General features: G+C 40.4%; 1 protein-coding gene across 6 annotated transcripts in view; it reads right to left on the bottom strand.

Annotated features, from left to right (window-relative positions):
• The window catches only part of RIC1 (RIC1 homolog, RAB6A GEF complex partner 1), a 145353-nt gene extending 124615 nt beyond the window's left edge, over positions 1-20738 (bottom strand). For 5 of the 6 annotated variants that reach the window (XR_006966037.1, XM_047101189.1, XM_047101209.1 and 2 more), the window contains exon 1: positions 20390-20738. Coding sequence is in view for 5 of the 6 variants with exons in the window: in XM_047101189.1 (XP_046957145.1) it covers positions 20390-20533 (144 nt within the window). In the remaining variant the exon portion in view is untranslated. The remainder of the gene's footprint in view (positions 1-20389) is intronic. The other variant, XM_047101191.1, reaches the window with a different exon arrangement.
• Between the last annotated feature and the right edge of the window lie 3126 nt (positions 20739-23864).

The following is a 23864-nucleotide window of genomic DNA, read 5'->3' on the forward strand; positions in this document are numbered from 1 at the left end:
GCTGGGTTGAAAATCCACAGCAGTTGAAAATCCACACAGAACTTTTGACTCTCCAAACACGTACTCACTAACAGACTACTGTTGACTAGAAGTCTTACTGATTAACATAAACAGTTGATTAGCACACAACCTGTATATCGTATATATTATATACTGTATTCTTACAATAAAGTAAGCTAAAGAACATAAAACGCTATCAAGAAAACTGTAAAGAAAACACATTTACAGCACTGTAGTGTATTTATCAAAAAAAATCTGCAGATAAGCAGACCCACACAGTTCAAATCTGTGTTGATCAAGGGTCAACTGTAATTCCTTGTTTTAAAATAAGAAAACGGGGTGGGTGCCTGGGTGGCTCAGTCGGTTAAGCGACCTATTCTTGATTTCAGCTCAGGTCATGATCTCAGTTTCCTGAGTTCAAGCCTCGTGTCACACACTGCACTGACAGTGTGGAGCCTGCTTTGGATTCTCTCTCTCCTTCTCTCTCTGCCCTTTCCCTGCTTACATGTGCTCTCTCTCTCTCTCTAAAAATAAACATTAAAAATGAATGAATGAATGAATGAATGAGGTATGCAAGTAATTTGAGGAATGAATATTAGGGGAAATTTCATATCAAACTCCATACTAGAAAATAGGAAGAATTATTAATTTTCATAGCATGGCTACATATGTGAATGTCATTTTTAGAAAGTGAACACTTTAGTATTTAAGTACCAGTGACATGTCTTGATGTCTGAAACTTTCAAATAGTTCCAACATACACACACACACACACACACACACACGGAAACACACACACACGGACACACACACACACAAGCAAATAAATAATGCAAAATGTTGACAATTGTTAACTCCATGTGGGAAGTACCCAGGTATTCTGCATGCTTTAAGATTTTTATAAAACTTGGGGCATCTGGGTGGCTCAGTTGGTTAAGAGTCCAACTTCAGCTCAGGTCATGATCTTGCCATTCCCGAGTCTGAGCCCCACGTTGGGTTCCGTAATGACAGTTCAGAACTTGCAGCTTGTTTTGGATACTGTGTCTCCCTCTCTCTCCCTGCCCACCCCTCTCTCTCAAAAATAAACATTAAAAAAAGATTTGTATAAGACTTTATAAAGAAAATAAGAGTGTCTGATTATTTTAAAGAAGCTAACAACATTTAAATTTCATGAATTAAATAAAGAAACCAGTATCGGTCACTCTAGAGAAGCATTTCAATTAAGTACAATGTATGTACCCAATGGACATAAACAGAAGTGGAAATTTCTATACACAAACTTGATACAGAGCTGAAAGTAAGCAATCTCTATAATTTATCTCTATTTCCTAGCATACATTTACGTGTCAACTCCAAGTCAGAAGACAAACAAACCTCAACAACACACCATGATATCAATAATGAAGGCTCAAAGCTTTATATACCATATCACCTAGTAGGCACTTACTAAACAATCTTTCAATCTTAACAGAATTGTCTGAATCTTTAAGTCAGCTTCTGCTAAGATATCTTTCCTACAGACTGTTTCAAGTTTTATTGCTCCTATTTTATAGAAGAAGCCGTATGAAACAATCTCCTAACAATAAGCTTTGGCATCAAGTGTGGGTTTGAATCAGCTCTGCCACTTATTAAGTAATTTTCCTTAGATCACAAAATTACTTTATTTGAGCCTCACTTTTCCTATTTGGAAAAGAGAATTAATTAAGACCAATCTCCTGAAGTTACTGTTAAGGGTTACAAGTACACACAGAAAACTTAAAGACTGACATACAATATATACTCAATACTTTTTAGTTTCTTCTCTTTTAGTTTAAGGTCAATGGGACTTATATTTCATGTGACTGAGACTGAACAACAATGAACAAAAATGTTATCACCTCTGTGTTTCAAAAACCTGTTCTACTGATGACGATGGCAGCAGAAGTGACAGCAGTGGATCTGGATGGTGAATGAGGTACTACAGTCATGGCAATGGCAAACAAGTGGGACCTAAAAACTACTCAATACTGTACTGCAAGTAACCAGACTGAAATATATTCTCTCCTTACCATCGTCCCTGTGGAGACAGAGACAGAGACAGAGACAGAGACAGACACACACACACACACACACACACACACACACACACACACTGGAACCAAACAGCTCAGTCTCCCAAATGGCAAGAAGACAGCACAATCACATCAGCAATTACATCTGCAAAGGAAAACTAAAGACTTATTTTTTCTAAATGTATGTCTGAAAACTATGACACAAATAGCCTCTGATCAGTTTTACCCCATTAAGACAAAAAAAAAAAAAAAAAAAAAGTCTAGCCAAAGTGAAAACACAAGGACTTGCAACAACGGCAGAGTTAAGAGACTGACAAATCTTCTCCCCCCAAAACAACCATACAACTGTCGAAACAACCGCTTCAAATATTTGGGAAAGGCAAACACAAATTTAAGGAACATTTATTCATGAAAAACCACTGAACATCAGGTAAGAACAATGGAAACAGGTGATGTCTTTCCAGGACTGTTCCATTCTCTCCCCAAAGCCTTCCTGGTAGGCGGTAGTGCCCCCAGGATGGGGCTGTTAGTGAGCAAGCATCAACTTTGCCGCAGGAGGCAGACTGCCTTGATATGGAGCAGAGGGCAACACACCCTGCAGGGCAGTCGGCATATGTAGCAAATTCCTTGGAGAGCTCACAGAGCTGCTAGCTCACAGGATGCCGCACATCCTTCAGCCAGCCTGAAATTTAACAGGGAAATCCCCAGAGAGGGGGAAGAAAGTCCACCACACATCTTTGGTTGGGAAACAGTTTTCCTTCCTTATGAACAGGAACAACCCTGAAGGACCCAAGCTCTACACTCATGCCTAACAGAAAGTCTGTGTATATATGCACAGATAAGAGCAAAGAAAGGCAGAGCTCCCCACACATCACTGGCTCACTGGGAGGCTGTTCCCCAGGAAGTCACAGAAAGGTCCGGCAGGAAGTCAAAGCTGGGACAGACACAAAAACATCCTGAACTTTGCAGGCACTTCCCAACACACATACAGATCAATCCACAGAGAACAGAGTTGTCTTACTGGCTCAAGATGTTTTATGCAAAAAGGGACAACCCCTAAAAAGCCATGATACAAATAAAAATAAAAAAATAAAGCAGAGAGGTTAGTCACTGCAGAGCACAGGGGAGATAAATTCTGCAGATTTAAGTGGGGCAAGTTACTAAAAAACAACACTAAAACAAAAAATTAGCAACAAAGACCCTGAGGAAACATAAATTCTCTAAAATAGGCAATTATAGGGGCGCCTGGGTGGCTCAGTTGGTTAAGCGCCCGACTTCAGCTCAGGTCATGATCTCACAGTTCTTGAGTTTGAGCCCCACATCCAGGCTCTGGGCTGACAGCTCTGAGCCTGGAGCCTGCTTCAGATTCTGTCTCCCTCTCTCTCTGCTCCCCACCTCCAACTCGCTGTCTCTCTCTCTCTCTCTCTCAAAAATAAGTAAACATTAAAAAAAAAATTGAAATAGCCAATTATAAGCAAAAAATTAGAAAACACACAAAATACAAAGACTTGAAAAGTCTGACCCAGTCTGATGGAAAGAGAAACTACTCCTGAGTGGGCCTAGAGTAGCACACAAAAAAATTCAAAACAGTAATGATAAATATATTTTAAAAAAATAAAGGAAGATGTAACACCTCAATATGTGTGGATTCTCAATAAATAAATGCAATAAAAAGAACCAATTCTAGAAATTCTAGAATTTAAAAGTACAATAACCGAAATGAAAATTTAATTATATATACATATATACATACTCAAAGATTCGAGATGTCAGAATAATTTTAAGAAAACATAAAAATAGTTCAATAAAATTATCAAATCTAAAAAACAGAAAAAAGTTTTTTGCTTGAAAAGAGCATCAAAGAGCTGTGGGACATCTAGTGCAGCAATGTATGTATAATGGAAAATTCCAGGAAATGATACAAATGATAAAAAAAAAAAAAATTGAAGAAATAATGGCTGCAAATGCCCCAAGTCTGATGAAAGACACTAAGCCCCAGATTCACAATGCTCGACAAAACCTAACAGGGATAAATACCTACACGTGTACCTATGTACATACACCACAAACTACTGAAAGCCAGTAAGAAAATGTTGAAAAAACAAAAGTAAAATGATCACAAACAAGAAGACAGAAATATGACTAATCGCTCACTTCTCATCAGGAACAATGGAGGCCAGAAGGCAATGAAATGAAATACTTAAATGCTGAAACAAACAGAAAAAAACCTGTAAGCCATGAATTCCATATACAGCAAAATTATTCTTCAAAACTGCAGGCAAAGCAAAGACATTTCTAGATAAACAGAGATTGAAAACTGTGCTGCTAGCAAACCTGCCTTACAAAAATACTAAAAGATATCCCTGGGGGGGGGGGGGATATCAAATGGCATGCAGAAGAAAGTTAACAAGCCTAAGACTGCTATACAAAAAAGCCCTGTCTCTAAAGCTGATCCTTGGCTGGCATCTGAAAATTTGGATTTGGGGAGGGCTCCTACCACCGCTTAACTGATTCTGGCTAAATGTGCCTACACTGTACAAAACACTTGTCTTATGCTGAAACACCTGTTTTCCTTCAGGGTATGTGCTAGAGTAGGTAGAAAGGTAGAAAGAACACACTGCACGTATGTTGTCACAATTTGATGCCGGAAGTAATAAGCACATCTTAAAGGACTACACTGAAAAAGGACTATTGAAAGCTTGCACCTCGTTCCTGGAGATTATCCCCAATAAGACTTTCACCTTTGGCAAATTTGCTCTGTATCCTTTTGTTGTAACAAATTATAGGCATGTAGGACTACAAGGTGAATACTGTGAGCCTTCCAGCATCACTGAACCAGGTGGTGGTTTGGGGCGGGGTGGGGGGGAACTACTGACACAGATGGTAACTCAAATCCAAAAGAGCAAATACAGATAAAAGATCAAAAGACATGCTAAATACATTAAGTAAATATAAATATACATTTTTATCTTTTTTTCTTTTTAATTTCTCTAAAAAATACCAGGCTTTGGGATGCCTGGGTGGCTCAGTCGGTTAAGCATCCGACTTCGGCTCAGGTCATGATCTCACAGTTCATGAGTTCGAGCCCTGCGTCAGGCTCTGCGCTGACAGCTCAGAGCCTGGAGCCTGCAGCCTGCTTCAGTTTCTGTGTCTCCCTCTCTCTCTGGCCCTCTCCTGCTTGCACTCTTGCTCTCAAAATTAAATAAATTTTTAAAAATTAGGCTTTATAGGGGCACCTGGGTGGCTCAGTCGGTTAAGCAGCCGACTTCAGCTCGGGTCATGATCTCACGGTCCATGAGTTCGAGCCCCGTGTTGGGTTCTGTGCTGACAGCTCAGAGCCTGGAGCCTGTTTCAGATTCTGTGTCTCCCTCTCTCTGACCCTCCCCTGTTCATGCTCTGTCTCTCTCTGTCTCAAAAATAAATAAACGTTAAAAAAAATTTTTTTAAATAAATAAAAATTAGGCTTTATAAAGCAATAGGTTTAAAAAATACAACTGAACCTTAAATAATACAGGTTTGAACTGTGTAGGTCTACTTATATGAAGACCTTTTTCAGTAAATACAGTAATGCATCTTTTCTTCCTTGTAATTTTCTAAACATTTGTCCTCTAGCTTATCTTATTGTAAGAATAAATATATAATACACATAGCCTATAAAACACGTGTTAACTGTTATCAGTAAGACTTCCCATCAATAGTAAGCTACTAGGGTTAAGGGGAGGGAGAGGGATCAAAAGTATATATGGATTTGTGACTGCACAGGGAGTCAGTGTCCCCAGTTCCTGTTCTGTTCAAGGGTCAAGTTTATAAAAACATACTACACAACAATACCTCAAAGAATGGGATGGAGAACAGAACAACCAGACAGAAAATTAATAAGGAAACAACTTGAGAGAAGTTGAGAACTTGAACAACACTATAAACTAACAGGACCTAAAAGACATACAGATCACTCCACACAACAGAAAAATAGGCATTTTTGTCGCATGCACATGGACTATTCTCCAAGACAGACTACAGATTAGGCCACAAAACAAGTCTTACTAAACTTATCAAGATGGAAACAATCAAAAGTATTTTTTCTGATCACAATGGAAGGAAACTAAAGATCACCAGCCAAGAGAAAACTGGAAACTCACAAATATGTGGAAATAAAGCAACACATTCTTAAACCACCAATGGGAAAGGAAAAAAAACATCACAAGGGAAATCAGAAAACACCTTGAAATAAATGAAAACATAACCAAAATGTATGGGATGCAACAAAAGCAATGCAATGTGGGAAATGTACTACTGTAAATGGTTATATGAAGAAAGAAAAAGGTCTCAAATCAATCTTACTTTACATCTCATGGAAATACAAAAAACAAAAACAGAAAACAATTTAATCCAAAGCTGGAAGGAGGAAGTAAATAATAAAGATTGGAGAGAAATAAAATGAAGAATAGAAAAACAGAAAATCAAAGAAACCAAGAGTTGGGTCTTCAAAATGATCGACAAAATTGTGAAACCTTACCTAGGCTAAGAAAAAAAAAAGACTCAAATAACTAAACTCAGAAATGAAAGAAAAGACACTATCAACAAAGGTATGCTGACAAGATGGATAACCTAGGTGAAATGAACATATTCTTAAAAACACACAACGAACCAAGACTGAATCATAAAAAAATAGAAATCTGAATAAATTTATAAGAAGCCTCAATCAGCAATTGAAAGCCTCCTAACAAAGAAAAGCTCAAGACCATATGGCTAGTGGATTCTACCAACATTTAAAGGAAAGTTAACACCAACTTTCTTATTAAACTCTTCCAAATAAATTGGCAAGGCAACATTTACTAACTTATTCTATGAGACAATACTACCCTGATGCTAAAGACAAAAATGCTACAAGAAAATTACATACAAGGCAATATTCCTAAAGAATACAGACGTAAAAATCCTCAACAAAACACTAGCAAACCAAATTCAATAGCATATTAAAGGAATTATAAACTATAACCAATGGGATTTATTCCTGGAATGCAAAGATGGATCAACACATGAAAATCAAAGTAATATACCACATTAAGAGAAGAAAAACACATGACCATTTCCATGGACTCAGAAAAAGCACTTGACAAAACTCAACAGCTTTTCATGATCAGAACACTCAAAAAAACTACAAACAGAAGAAAATTACCTCAACCTAACAAAAGCCACGTATGAAAAATCTACAGCCAGTATCATACTCACAGCGAAAAACCAAAAATCTTTTCTTCTAAGGTCAGGAACAAGATAAAGATGCTCACTTTTACCACTTCCGTTCAAAACAGTATTGGAAGTCCTAATCAGAGCAGATAGCAAAAAAATAAAAGGGATCCAAATTGCTAAAGAATAAAAAAATTATCTCTGTTCTCAAATAACATGACTTTATGTGGAAAACCCTACAGAATTCACACAAAACTGTTCGCAGGAATAAACTCAGAAAATTTGAAGGTACAACATCAATACACAAAAATCAGCTGCATCTCTATGTAATAACGAACACCCAAAAATAAAATTAAGAAAACAATTCCAACTACAGTAGCATCAAAAAGAATATAGCATACTTAGGATTAAGCTTAACCAATGAAGTGAAACACATACATTGAAAACCATGTTGCTGAAATAAATTAAAGAAGATGCAGATAAAATGAAAAAGACCTGTGTTCCTGGATTACAAGAGGATATTAAGAAGCCCATATTATTGAAGACAATCTACAGATTCAACACAAACCCTATCAAAATCTCAATACCACTCTGGGGGGCAGAAATATGAAAATTCTACTTAAAATTAATACGGAATCTCAAGGAACCCAAATAGTCAAAACAATCTTGAAAAAGAGCAAAGTTGGAGGTCTCATGCTTTCTGATTCAAAACTTACTACAAAACTATGGAAACCAAAACATAGTACCATACTGGCGTAAAGACTGACATATACAACAAGAGAATACAAAAGACAGCCCAGGAATAAACTCTTGTATGTATGTATTGCTAAAAGATTTTTTTTATAAGGATGCCAAAAACACTCAGTAGAGGAAAATAGCCTTTTCCAACCAAAAGCACTGGAAAAACTGGATATCCACATGAAAAAATAAAATACCCCTATTTTACATCATATACAAAAACTCAAAATGGAGTACAGACCTAAAAATAAGAGGCAAAACTATAAAACTCTTTGAAGAAAACCCAAAATAAAAACTTTAAGACACTGAATTTGACAATATACTCAAAATCCCTTGCTATTACATAAATGGAAATCAAAACCACAATGAGATATCATTTTGCATCTACCAGGATGGCTATAAACAAAAGAATAGAAAAGAACAAGTGTTGGTGAAAATGTGGAGAAACTGAAACCCTTGTGCATTGCTGGTGGGACTGTGAAATGATGCAGCCATTGTGAAAAAATGGTACGGCAACCTCTCAAAAAAATTAAACACAGAATTACCGTATGATCCACATATTCCACTTTGGAGTATACACACAAAAGATCCAAAAACAGGGGCCTGAACACCAATGTTCCAGCAGCATTACTCAAAACAGCCAAAAAATGGAAGCAACCCAAGTGTCCACCAATGAATGAATAAACAAGATATTATATATACACACACTGGAGTATTTATCAGCCTAAAAAAAGCAGCAAATTTTGGTACATACTATAACATAAAAGGATCCTGAGAACATGCCAAGTGAAATAAGTTTATCACCAAAGGACAAATATTTTGTTTCCACAAGAGTAGTATTCACAGAGACGGGAAATAGAATGGGGGCTGCCAAGCAAGGCAACAAGGCAGAATTGGGGATTATTGTTTACTGGGTATGGAGTTTCAATTTGGGAAGATGAAAAATGTTCTGGAAATGGATGGTGATGGTTGCATAACAATGTGAATGCACTTAAAGCCACAGAACTAGGGGTACCTGGGTGGCTCAGCTGGTTAAGCATCCAACTTCAGCTCACGGCATGATCTCATGGTTCGGGAGTTCGAGCCCTGCATCGGGCTCTGCACTGACAGTGCAGAGCCTGCTTAGGATTCTGTCTGCCCCTGTCCAGTGCATGCCTGTGTGCACACTCTCTCTCAAAATAAATTTTAAAAAGCCAAAGAGCTATACACTTAAAAATTATTAAAAAGGTAAATTTGTTATGCACATTCTACCACATAAAAAAAATGAAAGTAAATCCAGTTATAGATAAGTCACAAGGATAAAAGGTACAGCATAGGGAATAGAGTCAATGATACTATAATAGGGTTTTATGGTAGCTACATCTGGGGTGAGCATAGGATACTGTATAGAAATGTTGAATCTCTGTGTTGTACACCGGAAACTAATGTAACGTCAACTATACTCAAAAAAAATTTTAGGAGGGCCAACAGGCACATGAAAAGATGCTCAACGTTGCTCCTTATCAGGGAAATACAAATCAAAACCACACTCAGATATCACCTCACGCCAGTCAGAGTGGCCAAAATGAACAAATCAGGAGACTATAGATGCTGGAGAGGATGTGGAGAAACGGGAACCCTCTTGCACTGTTGGTGGGAATGCAAATTGGTGCAGCTGCTCTGGAAAGCAGTGTGGAGGTTCCTCAGAAAATTAAAAATAGACCTACCCTATGACCCAGCAATAGCACTGCTAGGAATTTACCCAAGGGATACAGGAGTACTGATGCATAGGGGCACTTGTACCCCAATGTTTAGAGCAGCACTCTCAACAATAGCCAAATTATGGAAAGAGCCTAAATGTCCATCAACTGATGAATGGATAAAGAAATTGTGGTTTATATACACAATGGAGTACTACGTGGCAATGAGAAAGAATGAAATATGGCCCTCTGTAGCAACGTGGATGGAACTGGAGAGTGTGATGCTAAGTGAAATAAGCCATACAGAGACAGACAGATACCATATGGTTTCACTCTTATGTGGATCCTGAGAAACTTAACAGAAACCCATGGGGGAGGGGAAGGAAAAAAAAAAAAAAAAGAGGTTAGAGTGGAAGAGAGCCAAAGCATAAGAGACTCTTAAAAACTGAGAACAAACTGAGGGTTGATGGGGGGTGGGAGGGAAGGGAGGGTGGGTGATGGGTATTGAGGAGGGCACCTTTTGGGATGAGCACTGGGTGTTGTATGGAAACCAATTTGACAATAAACTTCATAAAAAAATAAAATAAAATAAAATAAATTTTTAAAGGCATGAGAATAAAAAAAGAGGCTGAAAAAACTGCTGTATTTTCCCAGAATTATATCAGTAGTAACCCCAAATATACTATAAGAAGATACACATTGTAATCACTAGAGAAACTGTTAGTAAAATAATTCAAAAAAGTATAGTTAAGAAATCAGAGGCCAAGGGTGGCTCAATCAGTTAATCATCTGACTCTTGACATTGGCTCAGTTCATATGGTTCGTGAGATCGAGCCCCTGCTTGGGATCCTCCCTCTCTCTCAAAATAAATAAATAAACTTAAAAAAAAAAAAAAAAGGAGTAACAAAGGACATATTAAACAAAACACCAAAATGATATAAATCCAACCATATCAATAATTATATGTGGGTGGACTAAACACTCCAATCAAATGGCAGGGATTATCAGATTAGATTTGGGAAATAACAACAAAAAAGCAAAATCTAAATATATGCTGTCCATACAAGACATACTTCAGATTCAAAGATGTAATTATTTTGTGCAAGCAAAAGGGTAGCAAACAGTATGTCACACAAGTGGTAAACCATAAGAGAACTGTAGTGGCAATATTAATATACAGTAAAATACACTCTATGAAAACAAACATTAGTGGGGAGAGAACTCATGATTTAAACAAACACACACACGTGTGCGCACATCAATGCAAAAGACAAATATGACCATTATAAATGTATACAAACCTAAGCAACACAGCCCAAAAATACATGAGCAAAAATCAAAAGCATTGAAAGAGAAAACAATTCAACCAGAGTTGGAGATTTCAATCTCTACTCTCAATAACTGATACTGCTAGACTGAACATTAACAAGGATACAGAAGACTTGAACCACGTCAACCAATTTAACCTACCATTTACAGAACTCTCTGCCAGTAACAGAATACATATTCTTTACAAGTACACATCAAACATGTTCTAACACAAAGCATATGGTAACCCATTATAATCTTAAAGGAGTAAAATTATTCAAAGTAGAGTCCTCAACCACAATGGAATTAAGTTAGAACCAATAACAAAGAGTATGGGAAATCCTTAAATATTTGGAAATTAAACCACATGCTTCTAAATAATCCATGATCCAAAGAAATTATTTAATTTTAAAAATGATTAAACTTTAAGAACTGAATTGAGAACAAAATTTGATGCACATCAAATGCTATGGGGTGGAGGGGAGATGAATAGAGTACAGGGATTTTTAGGACAAGGAAAACATTCTGCATAACATTACAATCACACATATTTGCAAATATACATTTGTCCGAACCCAGAGAACCTACAACACCAAACCCAAAGAAAATAATTTAAAAATCAGTGCACAAATAAAAAAACAGGAAACACAAAATTAACAGACCAATAAAAGATCAGTAAAACCAGAAGTTGGCTCACTGAAAAGATCTACGAAATTGCTAAAATTTTACCTAGACCAATGAGGACAACCACTTAAGATTCCACCTTAATTTTAGGATGGATTTTTCTATTTCTGAAAAAAAAAATACTATTGGGATTGCACTAAAGCTGTAGATTGCTGTGGGTAGTACTGGTATCTTAATCCGTGAACATGGGATGTCTTTTCATTTATTTGCATCTCTAATTTTTTTCAGCAATGGTTTTGTAGTTTTCAGCATATAAGTCTTTTGCCTCCTCAGTTAAGTTTAATTCTAATTATTTAATTTTTTTGATAACATTGTAAATAAAATGGTTTTCTCAATTTCACTTTTGGATATTCATTGTTATAGCATAGAAACGCAACTGATTTTTGCATGTTGATTTTGTGTCTTTCAATTTTGCTGAATTTATTATTTCTAACTATAAAAAACTATGAGAATAAAACAAGTTTTGGCAAGGTTGCAAAACAGCAATATACAAAAATCAATTTTACATCTATATACTTGTAATAATCTGAAAATGAAATTAACAATTACATTTATGAGAGCATCTTAAAACATAAATAAAAACACGTAGAAATAAATTTAACAAAAGTGAAAGACCTGTACACTGAAAACTACAAAACGCTGCTAAGAGAACATTTTTAAAACCTAAATAGACACTGCATGTTCATAGACTGGAATATACTATACCAATGAGATGGCAATTCTCTCTGTTGATCTACAAACTTAGTGCAATCCCCTGAAAATCCTGGTCTTTGTTTTGGTTTGTTTTTTGTGTTTCGTTTTTATGGGTTTTTTTCTTTTTCTTTTTTTTTTTTTTTTTTTTTGGAAATTGACAAGATAATCCTAAAATTTATACAGAAATGCAAAGGATCTAGAATAGGCAAGATAATTTTGAAAACAAAGTAGGGCTTTTACTACCCAATTTCTAAATTTGCTATAAAGCTTCAGTGTGATGCTTGCATAATAGACATATCAATGAATGAAAACAACAGAAAATACAGAAATCACCCCTTACTGTTATAGTCAACTGATGTTTGACAAAGGTGCCAATGCAATTCAACAGTGAAGAGTTTTTCGAACAAATTGTGCTAAGACAACCGGATATGTATGTTTAGAAAAAAAAAAACAACCTTGGTCTTTACAAAAAAAATCAACTCAAAATTGGTAACAGACTTACATATAAGAGGTCAAATTATTAAACTTATAAAAGGAAACATAAGATGCTGTGACCTTGGATTGGCCAAAGGTTTTTCAAGATACAAAAAGCATGATTCACAGAAGAAAAAAAAGAAAAACAAACTAGACTTCATCAAAATTAAGCTTTTATTCTCCAAAAGACACCACTAAGAAACTGAAAATCCAAATTATATAAGGAACCCTTACAACTCAAGGTTGTTAGGTAAAAACATTCCAATTAAAAAAAAAAAAAAAAAAAAGGAGGGCAGGGCTCCTGGGTGGCTCAGTGGGTTAAGCCTCTGACTTCGGCTCAGGTCATGATCTCTCTGTTTGTATGCTCCAGCCCCTGCATCAGGCTCTGTGCTGACAGCTCAGAGCCTGGAGGCTGCTTCAGATTCTGTGTCTCCCTCTCTCTCTGCCCCTCCCCTGCTCACACTCTGTGTCTCAATAATAAATGAACATTAAAAAATTTTTTTTCTTAATTTAAAAAAAGGAGGGCAAAGGGTTTGAATAGATATTTCACCAAATATGGTATACAAATGGCTAATAAGCACATGAAAAGATGCCAAACACTGTCAGTCATTAGGAAAGTACAAATTAAAGTCACAATGAGATACCACTACAAACCCACTAAAATAGCGGTAATAAAAAGGAATTACAATAACCAAGTGTTGAGAAGGATGTGGAGAAACAGAAACCTTCATGCTTTGCTAGTGGGGATGATGTAAAATGCTACTTAACGCCACTGTAGAACAGTTTGGCAGTTTCCTAAAAAGCTAAACATCAGTGTACCAGATGACCTAGCAGTTCCATTCCTATCTCCCTGTAAGAAATGATAATACGCATCCTTGCAAAGATATGCATACAGTTGTTTATAGCAGCATTATCCATAATGACCCCAAAAACAGAAACAACCAAATATCCATTAGCTGGTAAATGGATTTTTAAAATGTGGTATAAGCCACACAATGGAATAATATTTGGCTATAAAAAGGAGTTCCACAAAAACATTATGCTAAGTAACAGCCAGACACAAGAGACTGCATGTTGTATGGTTTCCTTCACATGAAACTTCCAAAAGTCCAATCTACAGGGCCAAAAAGGCCAATGGTTCCCTGGGGCGAGAATATGAACACAAGTTAAATGCAAATGGGCATAATACTTCTTGGGGTTGCTATAAATGTCCTAAAACTAGATTGTGATGATGTTTCACAACTCTATAAATTTACTAAAAGTCACTGTACCTTTACGAGACTTTGATACATCTCAATAAAGCTGTTAGAAAATTAAACCACAGCAAATTCTGCTGTACACCTACAATAATATTCAAATTTTCACATGTAAACTTATGTATGCTTTATTATGGATCTAAGGCAAATCACGTGGGGAGGCGGGTTTGGGATAGCAACTCAAAATGAAGCAATTAGAACGAACTTAAAAGAAGCCTAAGATACCTTGATTCCAACCAACTGACGCTTGCTAGCAAATAAAATATTTTTAATTAAGTACCTGTCACTTTGTGGCAAGTGTGAATTCTAGACTGGTCTTAAATACTTTCAAATTTTAAGTTTATTCACTCTAATATGATATCTATATATGATACCTAATTTGATAAATTGCATATTTAGCAGTAAACAGAATGCTTTAACGCAGTATTTCCTATATAGGTGACACTTTTTTAATCACAGTGTAAGAAAATAATTTTTCCAACTTTTCTTCAATCCTTTTGATTTAAAGAGTATATATGTGACAGGTGCTACTGATCTTTTTTTGTGTGTGTTTGTTTATTTTTGAGAAAGAGACAGAGTGTGAGCAGGCGAGGGGCAGACACAGAATCTGAAGCAGACTCCAGGTTCTGACAGGGAGATCATGACCTAAGCCCAACTCAGATGCTTAAAGGACTGAGCCACCCAGGTGCCCCTGTCCTGTGCTGGTTTACTTCTGAACACGTCTCGCGTAGCTGCTCACTCCTCCCTTTAAGAAAAGGGCAAGAGCCTTTGGCAGGAACCTAAATTTTCGTAACATCGTTTTCATTCTATTCCCTCATACAGTAACACTGTATTTACCCAAGTGGTGCTGGCTTTCCATTTATAGTAAAGATATAAATTACTTTAAAAGAGAATTTCAAGTTTAAAAGTTAGATTGGACAAGTACTATAAGGACAGGGCAAAAATCATGAATTAGGCATGTGAAGGACCTAAATTCAAGAAACGCTGCTTCCTATGATGTAAAGCACCTAGTCCTCAAACTCAGAATGAATGTTTCCCTGTCATATGCATCAAATCAATGCTTAACAAGCATCCGAGATGGGTGAAATGTCCTTATTTAAATGTTTATACTACTGTTTTATGGGACTTTCCTTTCCACGGGTCACTTCCAATATAAACACAGACTGGGAACCAGTTCAATTGGTTATGAGACCGCACAATAGCTTACGTTTTGGCAAACTACAGAGGACCCTTTACCACATACCACTTCTTTCTTTTTCCCCTAGCTTTACTGAGATATAAGTGACCTACAACACTGCATGAGTTTAAGATGTACAGGCTGTTTGATACTCCTATATCTCACAAAATGATTACCACCGTAGTGTTAGCCAACACCTGCATCACATAGTTAGCACTTTTCTCATAGTGAGAACACTGAAGATCCACTATCTCAGCAACTTTCAGGTATATAATACAGTATCACGAACTACTGTCATTACATTAAATCCCCAGAACGTATTCTCCTGACATCTGGAAGTTTGCACTCTTTGAACAACTCCCCTTTTTCCACACCTCCTAACCTCTGGTAACCACCATTCTAGTCTGTTTCTTTCTATGCATTCAGCTTTTTCAGATTCCATACGTAAGTGCCATCATACAGTATCTGCCTTTGGTTAACTTATTTTACTTAGGACAATGCCTTCAAGGTCCATCCATGTTGTTGCAAATGGCAAGATTATCTTTCTTTCTGGTGGCTGAGTAACATTCCATTGGGTATATATATCACATCTTCTTTATCCATTCATCCACTGACAGACACTTAGGTTGACTTAGGTTGTTTTCATATCTTGGCTACTGTGAATAACAAGTACTACTTTCTAATATAACCAAACTGTGTATAATAAAGTATTTAATTCACTTTCACCTAAATAACCCTATCTAAAATAACTTTTTCTAAATTTAACTTGTAATTTAATACTACCATTTTTTTTAAACTACATGTCAACATTTTTAAATCTTCCACTTATTAAACCTTTAAATTTTTTTTTTCAACGTTTATTTTATTTTTGGGACAGAGAGAGACAGAGCATGAACGGGGGAGGGGCAGAGAGAGAGGGAGACACAGAATCGGAAACAGGCTCCAGGCTCCGAGCCATCAGCCCAGAGCCCGACGCGGGGCTCGAACTCACGGACCGCGAGATCGTGACCTGGCTGAAGTCGGACGCTTAACCGACTGCGCCACCCAGGCGCCCCATAAACCTTTAAAACATTCTGTGCTATGCATAGGATACCCTAAATTCACCAACTTAGTTTCAAAATACTTATTAGGGGCACCTGGGTGGCTCAGTTGGTTAAGTGTCCAACTCTTGACTTCAGCCCAGGTCATGATCTTATGGTTTGTGAGTTCGAGCCCTGTGTCAGGCTTCTGCCCTGACAGACAAGACACTGCTTGGGATTGTCTCTCCCTCTTCCTCTGCTCCTCCCCCACTAGTTCTCTCTCAAATAAGTAAACATTTAAAAAATAAAAATACTTATTAAGCATATGCTTTGTACAGGCATTATGTATAGTACAAAAGATCATTTCTGCCCTCCAGAAACTTACTATCTAAATGGATAAATAAAACGTGTGCAAAAACTTGCAAACATTAGTTCATCAAAAAAATGAACACATCTTGTTATGGTAAATAAAGAATGACTCAGAGAAAGCAGAATTTCAATAGAAGCTAAAGGATGGATAATATTCTGATAGGCAGAGATGGGGCAAGTGATCATTCAAAGAGGGGAGTGTCTCTGATAACAAACTAAAAGTTTGAACTTCATTCTGTAACCAACAGTGAACCCTAAAAGACTTCCAAGCAGTGAGTTTGTGAGAAAGGCTCTCCAGGGGCACCTGGGTGGCTCAGTCCGCTAAGTGTCTGACTCTTGGTTTCGGCTCAGGTCAGGATCCCACTTGTGAGATCAAACCCAGGCATCGGGCTGCTCTGCACTGACAGTGAGGAGCCTGCTTGGGATTCTCTCTCCCCCTCTCTCTGCCTCTCCACCACTCACAAGCTCTCTCAAAAATGAATTAAAAAAAATTTTTTTTAATAAAAAAAAAAGGCTCTCTGGAAGCAATCAGTGATAGAACAGAGTTGACAAGGTAGGAAACAGGAGAGTGGAAAAATATAGGTACAAATTAAATGGCCCTCCTGAGGTCCACAGTTAACCATATACCTAATCCTACAACATGGCTTCTTTCAACACCTCCTTGTTCTTATTAGCATACACCAACAAGAACATAAGGTTGTAGTCAGGGTTACTCAAAGACACACATTTTATTTATTTCATAAGCCAAGTAAGTATCTATTTCAGCTTTTTTTTTTTTTAGCAAGCTTCACAGCAATAAATCACAAAATTTTCATTTTTATTAACACATTTAACATATTAATGCCTTTGCATAGAGTGTTTTGTTACGTATAACATACCCCTTCATCCGTTTCCTATACTGCCTATTAATGCTATCTTTCACACAAGGTGTTCAAAAATACTTCCAAAGATAATTTACATATATAAAATAATGACCCCAAAATTGACATAAAACTAACTTAAAATTACAGCATTCTAAGGTATCATTCTGTGGTTCACGTATGTAGGCTTTTGTATTCAGAGTTAAGCAGTGCATTAGAGGAATCATTCTAGGCCCTCTAGTACAGTTCAAAACACAATCTCACAAAACACCCTGTCAGTCATAAATCATAACATGGTTTAAACAACAGCTTCAATCCCAAAGCTGAAACTAGTCCTTTTTCTTTTTTTAATTTTTTTTTAATGTTTATTTATTTGTTTTGAGAGAGCATTTATTTTGAGAGCATGAGCAGGGAGGGGAGGAGCAGAGAGAGAGACACAGAATCTGAAACAGGCTCCAGGATCCCAGCTGTCAGCACAGAGCCCGACGCGGGGCTCGAACTCACAAACCGTGAGATCATGACCTGGGCCGAAGTCGGAAGCCTAACTGATTGAGCCACTCTGGTGCCCCTCATGCAAACATTTTAAACCAATTCATTCTAAATTGAGTACTGATAGTTCCTCAATTTAGCTAGAGGTGTTTTCACTTTTAAGAGAAATTTGTTAACCTAAATTGATTTTAACTTACATAGTTTAAGTTTAGAAATTAAAAAAACAAAGCAAAAAAAAAAAAGCTTTCAGACAGTGAAAAAAGGCATATTCCAAGAGGAGGAGACTGAAACAGGTCTGGCACCGGCTCCCCATCAACCCAGCCATCTAATCACAGACCTTCAGAGCATCTGATCCAATACTCGATTCTTCAAGTGATGAAGCTGAAGCCAGAGACCAAGGTTAACCATTGCTGGACCTACAGTAACATGCAGCCTCCACTAAGGCACCTCATTTCACCTCATATGCCCTAACCCCACACACGGGATGTTACTGGTAGTGACCCCAGGACTTCTGTAAGAAAGCAGCTAAGTGTAGGATGGAAGTTTAAAGGTAGGAGGAGTACTAGCAGCTTTGAATTCCGTGACTGCCTATTTTACATAGTGTCTAACTCCAAAGGCAAAAAAAGCAGGTATTATTTTTCTTTTTTTATTTATGTTTGAGAGAGCGCAAGCGGGGGAGAGGCAAAGAGTGGGGGGCAGAGGAGCTGAAGGGGTCTCTGTGCTGACAGAAGAGAGCAAGACGTGGGGCTCACGAACGGCGAGATCATGACCTGAGCCGAAGTCCCACGCTCAACTGACGAGCCACTCAGGCGCCCTAACAGATGTTCTTAATATCCCTGAGAAAACTGACGCACATTTCTGTTTCTTTCACAGAGCAATGAAGTAACCTGCAGGCTTCGGGTCCATTCATCCCTCGTAGTAAGTTTGGTACTGTCTAAACTTGTGTACCCTTTCAGGGACAGTTAAATTTGAGGCTGTTCCATCAAGGTGAAATTCATTCCAAATTCGGAAGACGAGTTAAAATTCAAGTTCTAATTATTTCTTCTGCATGAACTTTCAAGATGATTATATACACACAAGCAAATAAAAATTATTCCACTGGCAGACACACTGTAAGTGAGGTAGCATCTCATTTAAACACCCAATGATATACAATGCCCGTATTCAAAAAGGACATCAAGCACCAGACAGAAGAGTCACGCTGCCGGTTACATAACCACCTCTTTGGGTTTGATATTTACTTAAAACGTGCATCGGCCCAAACTCAACGGCGAACAGTTTCGCCTTACAGCCTAACTATGACAGTCCTATAAAGAAGCTACCGGAAACGCCTAAGTCCCATCATCACTTTCACCAGGGCTGTGAGAGTAGACAGGACTTTTCAAGTATTCACACGGCCAGCCAGACAGCTGAGGGTTTTAACTAAACTAAAGCCAGTAACGCCACACGGATCTAATACAACCAAGGTCATAACCTATTTCCACGCGGTCAAGTCAGCTACCAAAAGACAAAAACGGCACTCTGACGTCGGTAAGTACTGCCTTCTTTGGGGGACAAACCACCACCAACAAACATTTTTTTTTCCCTTCTGTAGCTTTTAGAGCCTGACCTAAGAGCAGCGTTCGCGGAAAAGGGAGTAGCCCACCCACCACTTAGGTTCGGTGAAGTTCTTTTCTCTTACCTACTCAGTAGTGACACGAGAACGAGGAAAAACAACAACAACAACAGGGCTCGCAGAAAGCACACACAGAACTCGGTTTCATGCTTTTCCCACACCTCACGACTTCCAGGTGTTAAATGCCCGAGCGCGGCGCGGACCCATCGGAGTTCAACTTCCGCTCCTGCCAACCTCCCCCTGCAATTCTCTACAGAGAGTCCCGGGCAGCGGCGAGGCGGGGAGGAGATGCTGGGGTGAAGCGACGCGTGGGACGAGCAGACCTTCGGTCAAAAACGAAGGAATCCTGGCTGCGGCTGCTCGAAGAAAGTTCTCCCAGGCCTGCCAAGTCTGGCACTGGGAGAAGCCCAACAGGCTCTCCCCAACTCCAGAACCACGGCCTTGAAAGCAGGGGCGGGCTGGGAGCGCACGGCGCCCAGACTGCTATTTGCGGAAAGTTTAAACAAATTTGCTCCTCGGGGAATGGGGGAAGGGAGCGGAGGGCAAGTCCGGGCTCGGCCAAGGGAGCGCGCGGGGTCTGCGCGGCGCGCGGCCGCCGGTCCGACGCGGGGAGGCGCACGGATTTTCGGCCGCCGCCGCCGCCGCCTCTGCCCCCCGAGCCCCGGCCGAACGGGCCCGCGGGTCCGGCGCCGAGGGGCAGGGGCGCGGGACGCCGGGTGGAAGTTGAGGGCGGGACCGCGCCGGGACGCCGGGGAGGGAGCGGCGAGAGGCGGCGGGCGGCTCTACTTACGCGGCTGTACCAGATGCTGAGGCGGACCGGGGCCAGCACGGCGAAGAAAGTCCTCTGGGGGTCGGACTGAACGTGGATAGGCGCCTCGGCCGGGCTCCCCAGAGGGCACAGCAGCCTCTTGGGCCAGCCGCTCAGGAAATACATGGTCCGCGCGGAGCCGCCGACGCCGCGGCGCCCGGCGGCCCCCGGCCCCGTCCGTCACACTCAGCGGCCCGGGGCCGGACGCCCGCCTCCCACACCGCCACCGGCCGAGTCGGCGGCGTCGGCAGCGACAGCTCGGAGCATCTGCCCGCTGGCCGGGCCGGGCCGGGCCGACGCGAAGATAAGCGACGAAGGAACCCTTGGGCTGACGGGGCCCAGTGTGGGGGAGGTAGGGGGAGGGAGAGTCGGGATGGAGAGGGGGCGGGAGGAGCGCGGAGGCCCGCCCCGGCCCGGCCCCACCCCTTCCTCGGGCCGCACGGGCGTCACCACGCCGCGCCGCGTGGGTCGGGCCGGGGAAGGCTTGCCGCGCGCACGCGCCTTGGAGACTTCTCCCTACTTCCCCCGCCCCGCCGTCGCTCTTCTTTCGGAAGCTCCGCCCCTATCTTCACGCGCGGCCGCCGCGCTGCGTCAACACGCATGCGCCTTTGCCCCCTTCTGGCCCCTCTGCACCGCCCACTTGCAATGTGCACCACGTTGTTGGGGCCGGGTGGGCGGGACTACCGCCTGAGACTCAGGGGAAAGTGGGCCGAACTGGGCGAGACCCAGTTGCGGGGTGACTCGAATCGCGGATCACGCCTCTCGCCCGGCCTCAAGCCAAATTTGACTCCCTTCGCGGATTGGTGAGGCTTGTGGGCCGGGCCTGGCGCTGCAACTCCGGGAAAAGGTGGGGGAAGATTTGCAGGGGAGCGATAGTCACGTGACCTTCCCTGCTGGCCAGCCCACCCACCCCAACCGTTCCCCGTGCTGGGCCGTGGGGGTCCTTGGCCTAGTGAGCCGCTGTTGCGTGCCAGGCTCTGCAGTGAAAGCTGGCGGTGGAGTTCCTGCCCTCATGGGGTTTACAGCCTAGAGGGGGCCTTTATTCGATCCGTGAATAAACCACCCGCCTTGAAAGTGCCTGAGCCACATCCTCTTTCCTTCGGGTTTCCAAATCTAGCGTGTAATTAAGAATTCAATTTGTATTCATCCATCCTTTTACCAACCACAATGTTAGACAAGGCAAGGCTGTCTCTTTTTTTGCACCCTTCGGTAGAGTATATGCCACAAAAGAATTGGACATAATTTTAGATCTGGGACGGGCCTTAGAGTCTCTCTAGTTGGATGTTTAACTTGTGGACCCCAGGGATCACCTTAACAACTGTTTCTTTTTGAATACTGACCCAGTGGTTACCTCTGAATAGGAGGACGGCGTCAATGGGGATGGAGTGTGTGTAGAGAAGGCGAAGGGTGGGGGGATCCAAAATAAAAGACGTCTCATTGTCTGCCCCTTTTGTTCACTTTTCATTTTTCCACATTTTTTAAATTAAAAAAATAAGTTAACCCAGGTTTAAAACAAATGTTGCATGAAAAAGTAACAAACAGCAAAGGAGGAAACAAAGTAACTTAATGCGTATCAGATGTAGCATTGTAGCTGGTATTCATAACAAAATATGTAACTTTTACATAATTTTTTTAAACATTCACTGCATTCCCCAGAAGGTGATCAAAGAACCCAGGATTCCTCAAATCACAGTTGAAACTGCCGCACCACTCACTGGCCTCTTGCGGTCAGACTGTGTCTCCTTCCTGGCGTCCCCCCCACCCCCACGTCCAGCACAGCAGCCTGGCACACACCAGGAATAGTAAACTCTGAAAATATGTGTCAAATGAAAATTGGATGAAACCCTGATCCAGCTGAACTACACCATTGGACAAAGAGACCCAGAGAAGTTTCTAGACTTACCAAAATAAAACTGTAGAAGAACAATACAGTTGCGTCATACTTGAATCTGACTTGTATTCCGTGATGCACTTGGCAGAGAAAGAGAGAAAATGAAAATAGGTTACAGTGCAGCAGTTACACGGGCAATTTTACTGAGAATGTATTCGTCCGAGCTCCCCTTCAGAGGTCTTTGTTCTGTGCCTTCTAAGTGAGAGCACCAACTTCCAAGTAATTTTCTTGCACTCTGTTTTTTTAAAGTTTTTAATGTTTATTTTTCAGAGAGACAGAGTCAGAGCGTGAGTGGGAGAGGGGCAGACAAACACACACACACACACACACACACACACACACACACACAGAATCTGAAGCAGGCCCCAGGCTCTGAGCTGTCAGCACAGAGTCCGACATGGGGCTCAAACCCACCAACCATGAGATCATGACCTGAGCTGAAGTCGGACACTTAACGGACTGAGGCACCCACACAGCCCCCCCTTTTTTTTTAATTTTTTAATGTTTATTTTTGACACAGGCAGAGCGTGCACTCGGTTTTACTTGCTAACTTTAGAATCTAATTCCCTCGCTACACTCTTCTGTAGTATTTAAGGTTTACAAAACATTTTCAAATATATGACTTGATTTAGTTCCACAGCAAATCTTCAAGGTGGGTAAGACTGGTGTGATGTTTATTCTTACTTTCTTAGTGAGGAAACAGGACCAGACTGGTGGAGGATCCCAAAGTCACATGGCCTGAAAAGAACCCTTCCTTCTGCAGACCCACTCAGTCTTGAGACCAGATTGCATTGAATCGTGCTAGTGACGGCAGTGAGGAGCTGGAGGGTGGGGTGGAATGTCTGACTCTCCACAGTCCTTTACATGAGAGCTCCACATCGTGATAGAAACCTTATGGGCTGGATTTTCCAACTTTCAAATATCATTTTCTAAGTTTACTTTGTAAAATACACGAGCAATTCCATGCCATGGGTCTTCCTTCTTGTAGCCTACCAACATCGCTCTCCAGTGAAACTTACTGAACTGTATTCTGAGTGAAGACTAAGCTGATAAATGAAAATTAACAGGTGCATGTTTTCAAGCAGATTTGTTTTTATTGCAAGAAATAATGTGGGTAAGGGTGCACAGAAACAAGTACATTTATAAACTGTTGGGACTATAATGTGGTGCAGTTTTTCTAAAGTATAGTTGGTGGGCACTTGGGTGGTTTAGTTGGTAAGTGTCCAACTCTCAATTTTGGCTCAAGGCATGCTCTCATGGCTTGTGGGTTCAAGCCCTGCACCAGCCTCTGCACGGACAGTGTGGAGCCTGCCTGGGATTCTGTCTCCTTTTCTCTCTGCCCCTCCCCTGCTTGCTTTCTGTATCTTTCTCAAAATAAATCAACTTAAAAAAAATTAAGTGTAGTTGGAATTACATTTAAAAATGGAGAGATCTTGGGGCACCTGCGTGACTCAGTCGGTAAATCATCTGACTCTTGATTTCAACTCAGGTCACAATCTAGCGATTCATGGATTCGAGCCCTGCATCGGGCTCTGTGCTGACAGCGCAGAGCCTGCTTGGGATTTT

The sequence above is a fragment of the Lynx rufus genome, unplaced genomic scaffold (genome assembly GCF_022079265.1).
Source record: "Lynx rufus isolate CCGP_SWC_20201006 ecotype Redwood Valley unplaced genomic scaffold, mLynRuf1.p SCAF_10, whole genome shotgun sequence".
NCBI lineage: Eukaryota > Metazoa > Chordata > Mammalia > Carnivora > Felidae > Lynx > Lynx rufus.